Source organism: Manacus vitellinus, unplaced genomic scaffold, assembly GCF_001715985.3.
Source record: "Manacus vitellinus isolate BGI_N305 unplaced genomic scaffold, ASM171598v3 scaffold_3_pilon, whole genome shotgun sequence".
In the NCBI taxonomy this organism is placed as follows: domain Eukaryota; kingdom Metazoa; phylum Chordata; class Aves; order Passeriformes; family Pipridae; genus Manacus; species Manacus vitellinus.
In genome coordinates this window covers 25412253-25426388 of record NW_021940535.1, presented here as the reverse complement: position 1 = coordinate 25426388, position 14136 = coordinate 25412253, and the positions used below count along the sequence as shown (strand labels likewise).

The following is a 14136-nucleotide window of genomic DNA, read 5'->3' as shown; positions in this document are numbered from 1 at the left end:
AGGATTGGGACTGTCCTAAGGGCTAGAGGCCAGGATATGCAACTCTTTGCACAGCTGCATTCAGATGCTCAGATGACAGACTTTGAAAAAAGCAGAGCAAGGGGAGCTATTGCTTCATTGGAGACATAAATATACCATAAGGAGAAGCTACACATCTGTAGCTAAGAGCAGAATTTAGTCTAAACAGCATAAGATCAAAATCTAAAAATCCAAAAGAACACTTCCACCATCGATACCAGTCATAGATGTGTTTTCTACAAAGGACCCAAAAGCCTGAACAGCACATGGCTCATTAACTTTCAATGAGACTAATGCATCTAAATTACCCAGAGAGGTTTGAAAATTCCTCCCTATTACTGAACATTTTTGAAATTCGTACTGACTGTTTTAAGAGCTCTGATGGGAGCTGTGCACTTTCAAAGACCTGATCATTTAATATGGAGAACTTTTGATTGCTGAGGTCCTTTATTCTATGTCTATCTGTCCAGGAAAATATTACCTGCTTTATGAGATTACGGTAAAACTAACAAAAATATAGTGAGCAACATGGGTTTGACAAGGTAGAGGATCTTTTGAAATATTTTTTTTTGTTTTTTTCTTTCTTTTTTTTTTTACTTTGTTGAAATAAATGCAGAAGTTCTGGGAAATGACCCTAACATTTGCATTTTCTTCAGTCTTTAAAATTTCACTTTGTGTGTGCAAGTGTTGATACAAACCAGCAAAAGCTAGTAAGTTCCAATAAAGTTTAGCTCTCTTGCCAAAGCTGCATACTTTTTAAAAATGTTGCTGTAGGTGGAATTTCTGCATTTTGTTTCATGTTTTGACTTTTGTTGGAAGAAATTCCTGGGAACATCATCATATCAAGTATGAACTGTTTTTTCTTTCCTGAGTTTAGCATAATCATGGCAGAACTGGAATGTCAATCAGTATTTCTATTTATTTTGGTTTTGTGCCAGTTGAATCTTTCCTTGCAGATGGAGTTCTAAGCTTTTGACTTGCATTTTGCTTAGGGATCTGAAGATCTCTCACAATAGTACAATTTGAGAAGATGTTTGTAGCTCACTTTCCAAAAATTGGAAGCACGCTCAATGGAAACATAGCATGGGGTTATTTAAATAGCATATAGTACAAGGTTCTTGCTTGGACAGGAGAAATTGTGTAATTTCATACAGGAAAAAAAGAGGAGATGAAGGATTGTTTAATACTGTGATTAAAGAGAGGAAGAGGGCTGTGCTGCACAGCCATGAAGATCACTTTGTAAAAACCATTTTAAGTTAACCTGATTAGGCAGTAGAATAACAGTGTAGCTCTTGTGTAATGAGAGTGAAAGATTCCTGAATGAGAACTCAGCAGATGTAATTTTTTAAGAAAAGAAATTAATTAGAATATTTCCTTACAATTCTTTCTGCACTTATTGACTCGGTAATTTACTGGAGCAGTTGAAACAGATAAGGAAAACATTTTGTGTGTGAAAGTTTTTCTCCCTTCCCCTTTTGTGCCACGAAATTTTATTTCTGTTTGCATTTTCTAGGAAAACACTATTCTGTGAAGTAACAGTATATGAAAAAGCTGGATTTCTTTTGGTCTTCAGTTTAAAAAAATGTCTTAGATTATCCCAAACCCTCAATTACCATGTCTGCCAGAATGAAGAAGTCAAACTCAGTGGAGAGAAGTGTTATTTTTCTCTGAGTTTATGAGTGAGCACAATAAATGGGAGAGGCACTTTGTTTATTGAAGCAGGGAAACCAGACAAACATGTTATGATTCTCCTAATTTTATCTTATTTTTCAGGATGCTAAGCATTTCTGCCTTTCAGAGTCCTTGTTTTCCTGGGTTACTTAGTCTCAACAAATTTGGACTAGGTAATGTGCCCAAAAGAAATCATCAGTGCTTATCAAAATGAGAAGGGATACAGAAGGTATCCTGATCTTGACTCCTTTTCCCATTAACCACCAGACATTTTTAACCTTCACGAATTCATTGTCAATAACTTGAGAGGGTGTGATTAGTAGTAAGAGGTTTTAGAAGAAGAAGAAACTTTCACTTGAAATTGAGGAGTGAATCTGAAGCAAACTGTTGTTAACAGCTTTCAGATTCACGTAATGAACAGGCCAAAACAGCATTCAGTCCATGGGAGCCAGCAGCTCTAAGGAAATGTAATATGGTTGTAGCTACTGTGCTGAGCTGCAGTCTTCTGGACCTGTCAGAGCTCTGCAGCCTCCTAAGCTGGGGCTGAGGAGGGATGTCCTGTCATTCTGATTTAGCTCAAGTTAGAGGAGAAATTTTTTGAGGTAGATAGCTTAAAACTAAACAATAATGAATGCTAGGGTAGGCTTAAATGACATTGTCAGAGAGAAAAGAACTTGTGTAGGTATGCTTGGTTATCATGTAAGCTTCCAGGGCCTGCACCAAGGTTTAATAGGAATCATCACCAGAATCACTCCCATGAAGACCGTCATAGTCTTCCCATCAGTGCAAGGTTGTTCTTCTATTAACACTTACTTTAAATTGCAGGAAAGCAAGGTTTTTATGCATGGATAATTCTTACTCTTTTCAAGATTCACTGTATTTCTGTTTTAGCAAAAATCCCACTACTTGTATATACATCCTATTCTGTCTTGCCAGTAATTACTCTGTTGTGCTAGATACTGAACTTTTTTCATGGCTAGACTAATTATACAGTCTTGGTCAAAATACTATCTTAATTCTTTTACTGCCCAATCCATAACCAAAATGGAAAGTTCTGCTTCATGTGATTACATAAAGGTTTTCTTACCCAAACTGTATATGTTTTCAAAAATGTTTTATAAATTAGCTTTAGGAAGTACCTTGCATAACTTTTTGATAAGCAGGTAATCAGATACTAGACATCTTTTTGACTTTGGAACCTAAAGAAACAGCTTCAATAAGGAACAGGGAACAGTTCTGAAATGTAAAGCATTTTAAGAACATAATGTCCATTGACAATGAAGTTCAGTGGTTTTAATGGGCATTTCAAAGCCCATTCCCTCTGGATAAATAAGTTAAAAAATACTGCATATAAAATCAGAGACTCTTTGAAGTCAGTAGAAACTGTGCTGTTTGATTTCAGTAGGACTAGGATTTTTCTTCCACTGTATTTAGAGCAGGGACAGTTGAAAAGTAAACAAGAACATCTAAAAAATGGCAAAAAGAGAGAAACAGACAGCGAAGGGAAAAGTGGAAATCACATGGTATCAGATCATCCAAAATAGAAGATGTTGGTTAGTAAAGATTTCACTTCTCCAAAGTCCTGCAAAACATAGTTTCACTGAAAAATCTGTTCAAACCCACAACTCTAATTAAGGGGTTTAGCTGCCAAATAACATGTTCTGGCTAAAGCCAAGTAAGTATTACAGAGCCATTCATGAGCAACGGCATAAGCTTTGTACTTTGCTTTTGATTTTCTCATGGGAAAGTAATATAAATGAGAGTGATACCTCCCTGTTGGCTTTAACTGTTAGAAATGCAAAGCATGCTGAAATTGTACATAATTCTCTTCCAAAGGAAAGGAAATAGCATTTCAATGGTTTTCCTCAGTGTCTCGTTGAGTTATGGTGGTGCACAATTATTCCTGTTAAATTACTCTACCAGATGGAAGGTTGCATTGTATATTTAGCTAATTAAGTTGTAGAGGACTGGAATGCTATTACAGAGCATAAAGAATCTATCTAAAAGTAAACCTGTTTTAATTCAGTATCATTGTGAAGGTGCAGTATGGATATCCAATAAGACTTTAAACACATAGGGGTTTGCTCCTCACATCCCTTAACATGGAGAGATAGTTTCAGAAAATGAGCCTTGCCTACAGAAGTTCGACAAACATGTTTTGAATGTCTGAACCACTTTGGAGCCAATGTTATCTTCATTTATGTTCAGTGCAGCTGAAGTGCCTTCCTACTTTTAAGATGAATTTGGCCTATGATTCTCATCTGCTAGTAAAGTAAGATATACTGTGTTTTTATTGCTTTTGTTTTCTTGGCATCCTGTACTCTCTGTTGCCTTTGAACAGCTCTAGAGTATGCTTCAGCAATCTAGACCTGCCCAGCTCTCATTTACTGATGACACTGATGGGGAGAAGTTGATGGTGTTTCATCATGAATTTCTGAAGGTTGATGAAATATTAGATTGCACTTTTTGCCCACCGTGAACGAGATGTCACTGCTAGATATTTTCCTAGATTAAAATCTGTGGGATTTAATCAACCTATTAACAATTTTTTTCTTGTATGGGGCTTGGGGAACAGCATAATCATAAACATGATTACTCTAAAAAATAAATCATATATCTAGGGGTCAAATGGTAACCCCAGCAAAAGCCTCAACTCTGGGGGCTAGGGGATTATCTCTGACAGTCCTTCACTGAAGAGAGTATTTTTTCTTGGGATGTAGTGAATGTGGGTGGAGGATTGTGGCTGAAGAGTGGGATTTGCTATATTTGCAGTAAGTATGATATTGTAGTCCCATTACTTCTACCCTCTAGAACCAATTGGTGTAGATGATGAGAAGTAGGGGCGAGAATAACCAGCGGAGAACTAACCAGAAGAACCGCCAGTCATGCATATCTTAATTTGCTTATTATCATTCAAATGAAGAATGCCTTCTATTCAAGGGCCTGTTTCACCACCTTCTTTCTTCTCTACACCTCCTGAGAACTCAGGTGCTAGTTGGCTCCCATAAGTGATATAAAGGTGTGAAAAAATTAAAGAATTTGGCAATATGCAGGGAAAATGGGAATTAATTTTAAAATATCCTTGTTATTTTATTCTATGGTTCAAGACAGTATAGTATTAATTGCTTTTTAATCCCCTACTTATTAATGGAAAAGAATATTAGTCTACCTGTAAGAAGATGGACCTGACATAGCAGCAATATGTCATGGTTTCAGCAGATTTGACATAACGAGGACTCATCCAGTGAAACCATGGCCTCATTGAAACTACTGTATAGGCCAGTGGTGCAAATGCAAGATGCTGTTTCTGCACTAGTAGAATTTATTAAAAATTCTATCAAGAGACCTGTTCTTTTGCCTCATAGGAAATATATCACACTGTTCAGATTTTCATGAAAAATATAAAGATCTCCAAATCTGGCTAAATCCAAGCAGTACAATAAGTAATTCCTACATCTAACTCAATAAATCATGTCCAGCAAGACAACACTTGTTTGCATGGATAATGAAGCAGACATTTTACATTTCATACAGACTGCAGTGAATAAAAAGGAAAAGTTAGATATTTAAAATAGCTTCAGGGAATATTTCATTTTTGAACCTGCTTTAGAAAATTAATGAAAATTTGCTAATCTTGTAAATTGGCCTCCTTAGCCTAAAGAGAGCAAAAGGGCTGCAAGATCCTCTCTAATCTAATTAGCTCTTTTACCATGTGTTTCACTAAACCTGTTTTTTTTATTTAGGGAATGGATATTTACTTTAGTCTGAATAAATAAAGCATTCTACCTTTTACAAAAGTAACATAAAGCAAAGGACTAAAGGGTTTCACATATGACCTGCACTCCCCATAAAGTGATTGGTTGTACAGGAAACAGTTTTGGTATATCCTGAAAACACATTAGGTGATGCAAGCCAGAAAAACAAAGTGTCTCCATCCTGTACTGCTGTATCTGGTTCTCCTGCCTTGTTGGGACCACCCAGCGGTCAGGCCCATGTAGTTCTTGGAAGAGCTTTAGAGGGCATGTGTAAATAGCTTTTAGTCTCATGAATCTAATTTAAAGCTCTTTCAGAAATGGCATTTTAAATAGTCAGAATTGAGAAGTCATTGAACCCACAGAATTTTACTACATGCTAGTGTCTTCCAGTCTGTCATCTAATCCAGAGGATGTCCCTATGTTCGTTGTCCATTATTGTCTTGTCAATACAAGGACGTGGCCTTCTACAGCAGATGTCAGTCACTTACGTGTGAAAACAAAAAGGCACTGCTCATCTTGCCTGGGCCTTACATATTCAGCTATGTGGAGGTGGCTGAAACAGTCTGTGGCTGCCTACAGGAAGCCAGAGCAGCAGTCAGAAACTCCATTCAGAGCATATTTGCATGTCTGCAAGAACCACGTGTGGTAGAGGAAAGGCTGTGAGACCACCAGGTCTCTCAGAAGGACAGACATTCACAACTCTACATAAAGCAGCTGAGGAATGTGGAAGCAGCTTTGGTCTCTGATCTGTGCCTCTCTGCCTCTCTAACTTTCTGCCAGGCTTTGGGTTGCATTCCTAGTTATGGTGAGGAAGCCCAGTTTATCTTCTCATTTATCCTTTCTGGTGATGTTTAGGGCTATCTTGTACATTTCATTCTGCCTACATCAACTGGGGGGGAAACTGGGAAGTTTCTCCTTAGACTGTTGTGGTTGTGTGTTGTAAAGCACATAATGCTTATCTGTGCATGGGTCTCTAGTACAATATTATAAAAAAATAGCAAACTATGTGATGTGAATTAAGGAAGATTCCTATGTGTCGATTTATTGATACTTGTTAGATATAAGCCAGAAAAAAAAACCAACTCCTGTAAGGATTACACCATAGATTATATTCAAATCAGTATCATATATGACCCTTAACAGCTTAATAAAATGATAGCTGAAGAAAAAGAGAATACTAGTGAAGATTTACTTCAAGGTCATGAAGTCTTTGTTTCCTAATTTTTTCTGTTGACCTAATCATGTTAAAGGAGTTTAAGTTATTATTTTAAAAACGATCTTAGTAATATCAGTTGGTGCCTGAGCAACAGCAAACAATTCATCTTTCTCAAGTAAGATGTCAATTTTGCCGCTGCTGCTTATGCTGGTGTTGGAATCTTTGTAGCCAAATTTAGCATCATTTACCTTGCCTGCCCCACAGCTTTTCTAAGCCAGCCTGCCAGTGAGGAAAAGGAAATGCTTTCACTTTAGAGCCTTTCAAAGTCTTGACAAAAGCTCACTTTCTGTTCTTCAGGTTTCCTATATATGGTTTTAGCCTCGAGATGAGGACCTGCTCGCTATGCACCCTCTCCCATCCCCCATTTCCTGCCTGGGTTCATTAAATGCTGATTTGAAGTTGGCACACGCTCTTCTGATACAAAAGTAGTACTATGTTCCAGGAACCATCAGAAAGTAGTGCATTATTGTCTTTTACATTCCCTTCATATATATCTTCTCCCTGTGCATAAAAAGGATTTTTATCCCTTCTTCTTAAATATTTCTGTGTGTTTCATGAAATGAAACAGTGAAGCAAAGCCTTGTCAAAAATACCTCAGCTCATTTGGGAGCAATCTGGCCCCAGGCTATATTCTTTAATGCTAGTATCTGCTAATATTAAGCAAAGTGGAGAACGGGACATAATGACTTCACCAAATCATTTTCCTATCTCTTTTGCTTGTATCTGAGTACCATGTTTCTTTGCAGAGACTAGCTCTCCTTCACCTGATCACTGATTTGTGATGACTTTAATGTGTACCTACATAATGAGTTTGTTGCAATGACTTTAATGTGTACCTACATAGAAGCCTGCATATTTTCCATTTTTAACAGTACAGTTACTTAATTCTTTCTTCCTTTATGAAGCCACTATAAAGTATGAGAAAAATCATTGGGACACTGTCATCTTCATCTACAACCAAAGTTTGCAGTTCTGTAGAAATCATTACAGGTCATACCAAGGAGTTGGTAACCAATCCTTGAATTGCCTCTATTATCTTCTGTTGTTGTTTAAACTAATCTTTTTCATATCTTTCATATCTGTTTGTCACTTACAATTATTTAGAGTATTAGCAGTCCATTATTACTAGCACTAAAAAGAGAATAATCCAGGTAATACCAATGAAAATTAACAAGCCATATACTGCAATATATCATTATTCCAACTTATGCTATAGCTACATAAACAAAGACATTTTCAGACTAGTCTTTCCTGAAATCCTCTTAAGTGAATCGCTCAAGTGGGTATCAGCTGATTTGCATTGAGATCACTGACATGGGCTTTTATGGCCTTCAGAGAAAATGGCTGTGTCTTTTTGTTTTCTTTGCAACAAAACACTCTCAAATAATATATTAATCCTTTCTTCAAGTGGCAACTGATTATTACTTGTTCCAAAGTGGTAAATATAGTAGAGGTGCAAAGATTTGTGGAGTAAAGAGGTTAACCTATATAGTGACCAATTAAACCAGTATCAGATGCATACTGGTTCTTAGAAGGATTTTAAATTATTAGCCCAATCTACTAGACTGCTGCCACGAAAACTTGCCATCCTGTTTTCCTTATCTGCCACACTCCTGGACACGTGCTCTTGTTTTATTCTTTTGTCTATGGCAACTGGGCTCCTTGGTGGGATGATTCAGTCCACTATAGTTGGAGTCACCTAACCCAGCAAACCCCACCGCATTTGGCACCTCTAGCACTTTAAAGGAGGTCCCATTTCCTCGGGAAGGTGAGATACAGGATGTCTGTTATATGGTGTAGAATTAATCTAGTTTTGAGTTCTGGACCACAATGGGATGCTTAACGTACAGGAAGTTAGCCACATGCATTAATTATCTTGCTGTGTCAGTCTCTTGGTTTATGGTTGAGTCGCCGTATAAAGTAATAGACTACCTGAAGGTCTTTTCAATAATTCTATGGTATCAATGCAGAAAAATAAAGGTTAATTCTTAGGGGTTTTTATTTGCATGAGGATGCTACTCTGCAGCAAGCCTGGGGAGTAAATCTTTAGCCTCAAAAAGTTATTTGGCACTGACTCCCCATGTGACACTTCTTTTCCACATGGAGAATGCCTTTGGATGATGAACATATTCATCCTCGGCAGTGGATTAATTAAGATGAGCAAAGGAGCCAATAGTGTGCAGTAGAAATACTTATCGAGTGGCTAATGCAAAGCACTTATTTTGAACATTATCCCTCTATAGACCACTTCTAAGAATCACTAGTTAAAATATTGAGCCAAATAATCATTTGAAACATAAGGCAGATTAATTATAATAATTCTTGACCATTTGTAACTACGACTTTCCAAGTGTCTTGCAAATACTAGGGGGAAAATTTAATTAAAATAAAAGGTTTGAAATATTTATTTTCACTTTTTGCTCACTTATTCAGAGTTTAAACAATTAAAATAGTTTCTGATTAATCTTACATGAGTGCCTTGGGGCAGTGAGTATGTGTATATATGTATATACATTTATAATTGCAATCCACAGCTCCATACTTGAAGGTCAAAATGATTAATTTTGCCTTTTTAACTATCAGAAGAGCATTGACAATAATAGATGTGTTATTACTGCCCTCATGTAGGAGTGCACTGAAGCACATAGGATTGCTGTTGTGATCCATACCTCTTGCAGTCAACAATAATTCTGCCGCAGCTTTAGTGGAGCAGGATGTTAGAGTGATCTCTGCAGTCACACACCAAGTCAATGCCTCAGGCACAGCTAGGAATCAAGAAACCAGTGTCCAGTTCTGTATTTTGTTCATTGGAGCAATGAACATCATCCTCAAACTGGTTAGATTTATATATTTAGTGCACTTAAACCAGAATCCTTTTTGCTAGTCATTGAGTCCTAGTAAACACCATGTTAGGAGCTGGCAGTGTCTCATGGAGAACATTCAGGAACGCCAGTATTTGAAGCTAACACTCTTCAAACATTGGCATTGTTTTTTATTGTGAGGTTTATTTTATAATTTTAAAACCACCCTTTTCCATGCCTTTTAATTTTAAAATTGATTATTTCCATTTAAAAATTATTGCCGTCTTTCATGCATCTTCTCAGATGGCTCATAAACTCAGACATTGACTTCAAAGTCTGTTTTCTGTGCTTATATGATTGATTCAGATGCAGAATATGATGGGAATGTGGTAAAAATAGAAAGGCAATCGCTGTGACTGAGCATGAAGTGGAGAATTTCTCCAGTGAGTGTTGCAGAGGATTTGTATCACATTAGTCTGTCACGGGTACAGACACATTCTCCTAATTTTTAAGAGTACAGAATAGTATAAATGGAATTATTTGTAAGTGCAAAAGGATTGAGTGCCTTTTCTTTTAAATGTCATCACACCTGGTGCAATCTGTGGTTGAAAGTGTGTAGTGTAGTCGTAGCCCATTATTATATTTTATATTTTCGGTTTCGTCACAAATGGTATCTCAGATAGCAAGCAAGTCTTCGGTACTTCATTATCAGAACCATTGATCTTAACAGTGGCAGTAAGTCATAGAAAATATTTTTAAAATATTTTTATTATTAATGATTTCCAGTGTTTTGCTAGCCTGTGGATCTTGGTCTGAAATGTACTCAAGGCACAGGGTCTTCAGAGGGAAACACTTGACAAGTGCAGTGTAGAATGTGACAAAGGCCAGCATATAACTGCAGGTACTGCAGGCCACAGCAGCACTCTGGTGAGGTGCAACCCTTTTGCTCTTTAGTGAGCATTTCTACTTCCCCATCGCTGAGGGAACAAGTGGGACATCAGGAAAAAGGTGTGCAATATGACATGCTGGGTAAGAACTGGAAATAGAAGTGTAGAGTTGAGCTCCTGCCCCAAAGTGACAAGGGGTTAATTCTGAATTGAGTGAAGATATAATTTATTTTGGTTTTCTGCTAACTCTTGCTCCTTCTTTGGGGCTGGGCTCAAGTCTTTGCATAGGAGAGAGAATTGATCCCAGTTTCCAGCTTTCTTTATTTTGAGATATTGCTTAGCCAAGCCTCAGTTTCAAAAAGGGAAATACAAACAAATTCTATTCTACTATTATCTTTCACTACCTCTCAGCAGTCTGTTGGATAGAGAGTATACTTAAATGAAGAGATAAATGAGGATATGAAATATTTTATCGTGCTAAAAATATTACAAAATAAAAAGCACAGCAGAGCTGGCTCTCATATAAAAAGACTGTGTGCATTTAGGAAACAAAGGTGGAACTTGCCCAAGGTGCATTAAATATAATCCTGGGTTTTCTGGGAATCAATCCTACTTCTTCATTTTCAGAGCATATATTTTTCTCTGCAAATGTTCTTAGGACACTGTCATAAATCTAGTTGTTTGGTGTATAACTCAGAAAACACTGAAGTTCTGGGCCTAAAATTGCTGACCAAGAAATATTCTGCCAGCAAGGCTTGTTATAATTTATATTTCTAAGAGAAATCAAAAGACACCAATGGAGGTTTCTCTCTATTTCTGTAATCAGACCTTAATCCAATTATAACGTTCCAAGGTCCAAGCTGTGTCTTCATCCAAGTTTTCACCTACAAGAGAGATAAAAATGATGTAAAATAAAATTGCATTTGTCAATAATTAATACTTATGATATTAGCAATAATTAATGGGTAACTTCAAAGTTGAAATAGGATGAGAAAAATACTGGGATTTGAAGCTCTTCAGCTCTCTTCCTCTCTTTCCTAACCTCTAATTTAAAATGAAGTTTTAAGGAGCAGCAGGATGTCTGGGGAGTAAAACCTCTGCCTCCAAGCCCTCCTCGGATGAGATGAAGTCCTACAGGGTCAGTGGGTCTGACACAAAGCAGTAATTCGATTTGTAGTCACGTATTTTCTTTTAATTTCCAGCCTCAGAGCCCAATTTGAAGGTACGTTCAAGGTTAAAACAAAAGGTGACAGAAAGGAGAAGCAGTCCTTTACTCAGGAGGAAGGATGGAAATGTCAGTTCATTCAAGAAGCGTCTTTTCGAGGTGACAGGTAATTAAGAATGGAGAAATTCTATATCAGTTGCCATAGTTCACAGGATAGTGGTCGTACTTTGAAATTGAAACTGTTTGCTAAACAATATTTGACCTCATCCTGACAATTCTTGCTTTGACTTTGTATTGATATTTAGTAGCTTCATGACTTGCTCAGGTGATCAGGTGATATCTTTATGCAATCAAGTATCACTAGTCTGTCAGACATGTATCTGAATTCACTTGGTATATCAGAATTATGTCACACCAAGATGGAACTAAAACACAACATGAACAAATTCACATCAATGTCCTCGTACATGCAGTTTTTGTGACAGCTTTTCACAGTATGTCATGTGTGAAATTGGGACATGGATGTGAATATACATATGAAAGTAATTAAATAATTTCCTTATAAATTATTTCCAGATTATAATTTTTTACAGCTAATTTATTAATTCCATTTTTGAAGCCTCCATAAGATTCTTGATCTCCACTTTTATAGTTTTAGGTGATGTCTTTATATTTTACACACTTACAAGATATTTACCATAGGAGTTTTTTGTCTGACAGCATTGAAAGAGCAAAAACATGAAAGTAGGTGTCTTCGCTTCCTAGCTCTGACAATAATTTGGAACCTTTCAGACTGTCATTATAATTATGAATACTGACTATATGACATTTTGGACCTTTCACCCTGATCAAACATTGTTGTCTGAAGCCTTTTTCCCCTTACTTTTTATTCTTTTAACTGAAAATAGGCCTTTATTTAAATGCCTATTTAGACAAAAAGTGCTATTTTAATTTTTTTTCAAAAATTGGAAAAAAAGATTAAGTTTGTGTTTCTCCACTTCTATGAAAGTTATTGAAAATACAGTCCAAGAACTTTTTTGTGACCAGAGAGTCTAGCTGGGTATGGATTCACTTCAGTAAATCAAAGAGTAAGAGATCCAAGTAAGAGCTAGGAAGTCTCCTCTAATGTCAGCCACAGCGAGAGCATATTTTTGCATGTGCATTATGGCAGAAAGAGTGAAGAAGCAAAGAAGTAGCTGTAGAATATTTACTGCCACATTTGGATATTAATTATTTTAACTTCTTGAGTGCTTTAATTTGAAAACTATCCCATGAGATAGGCTTACTTCCACTAATACTACACTCTTCCATCTTTAACCTTCTTAACTGTTTCCATTACATAAATGTAATTTATATCAGGGTAGAATTAGAACAACACGCAACAAGTTCATCCTCTTCTAAAACAGAACTCAGGGCATTTTAAATCAAAATAACACGCAGCCTTTCAAATGCTATTTTAATATTTTTGCATACTGTAAATATTCCTTCATATTCGTGCCCAGGATGTAGCAAAAGTGTATATTTTGCCACTAGTATTGCATAGGTAATACTTAGTCCACACTGGGCTCATCCCTGTCCTAAACAGAAAGGGGTGGCAGTAGACCTCATGAATGGATGACATGTTATCATGACCTTTGCAGTCCTGCTATCTCTGTCATTTTGATCTCTTACAGAGACAGGACTCTTTGCAATTAAAAAGGAAAGAGTGTCTTTTCTTTACTCATTACAAGCTCTGTGTCTGTGTTTCTGCCTGATACTGAGTGTTATACCATCTTTGTGGGAAGAATAAGTAGTAAATGCTTCTTATGTGAAGTAGACAGATCAGAAGGGAAAAGACCAAGAGCATCTTTCCTCATTAGCAAAAAAAGGAGGATGAACTAAAAATCTTCAGTGTAAGTAAATACCATAACAGATAGATACTTTTCAACAGCAAAGAAAACCCTATGCCATAAAGAGTATATAATTAATCAAGATCACATGTACCTTTCCACTGTGAAATTCATGTCTGTTTAATCTGTTTTTCAGAATCCTCAGTCAGTAGCAGCTCCCCTGGATCAGGTCCCAGTTCCCCAAGCAATGGTCCAACCAGCAGTACAACAGAAAGTGAAACCTCAGTTTTGCCATCTAACATTCAAGCTGAGGTAAGACTCATTACTGTGGTGTAGATAATTGCTAAGACTTCTAGACTGGAGAGTATGGATGGTTTGTTTCTAATTTTGTTGGGATCATACTCACAAGCAGAGTAATGGCAGAAGATGTAATTTTCAAGAATACCAGGACACTTGCAGGCTAACATCAAAGTGTATGATATATGACAGATGTCTTCATATATGAGATGCATGTTCAGGAGATGCTTTGGTAACAAAAGTCCAAGAAAAAGCAGCAGTAGTGCTACTGGAAGAATGGAGGTGAGCTGGGAAAGAAACTTGGAAGCATTTTTATTACAGAACATTATCTTCTGGGATAACCTGAAGAGGTGCTCAGTCCTCAATACTGATGAAAAACTCCCAGGTGGAAAAGAGCAATTTAGGCATTGGTGATCCTAACACATATGAGTTAAGTTAAGGTAGTCCCAAGTTCAGATGAGTGCTGAAGTAAATTCATTTAATTACAGTATTGGAGT

At 36.8% G+C, this 14136-nt stretch overlaps 1 protein-coding gene across 10 annotated transcripts in view; it reads left to right on the top strand.

Moving 5' to 3' along the window:
* Positions 1-14136, top strand: part of HDAC9 (histone deacetylase 9) — a 423755-nt gene that overhangs the window by 209994 nt on the left and 199625 nt on the right. For all 10 annotated transcript variants that reach the window (XM_029961711.1, XM_018075494.2, XM_018075493.2 and 7 more), the window contains 2 exons: positions 11551-11679; positions 13539-13654. In XM_029961711.1, coding sequence (XP_029817571.1) covers positions 11551-11679; positions 13539-13654 — 245 coding nt within the window. The remainder of the gene's footprint in view (positions 1-11550; positions 11680-13538; positions 13655-14136) is intronic.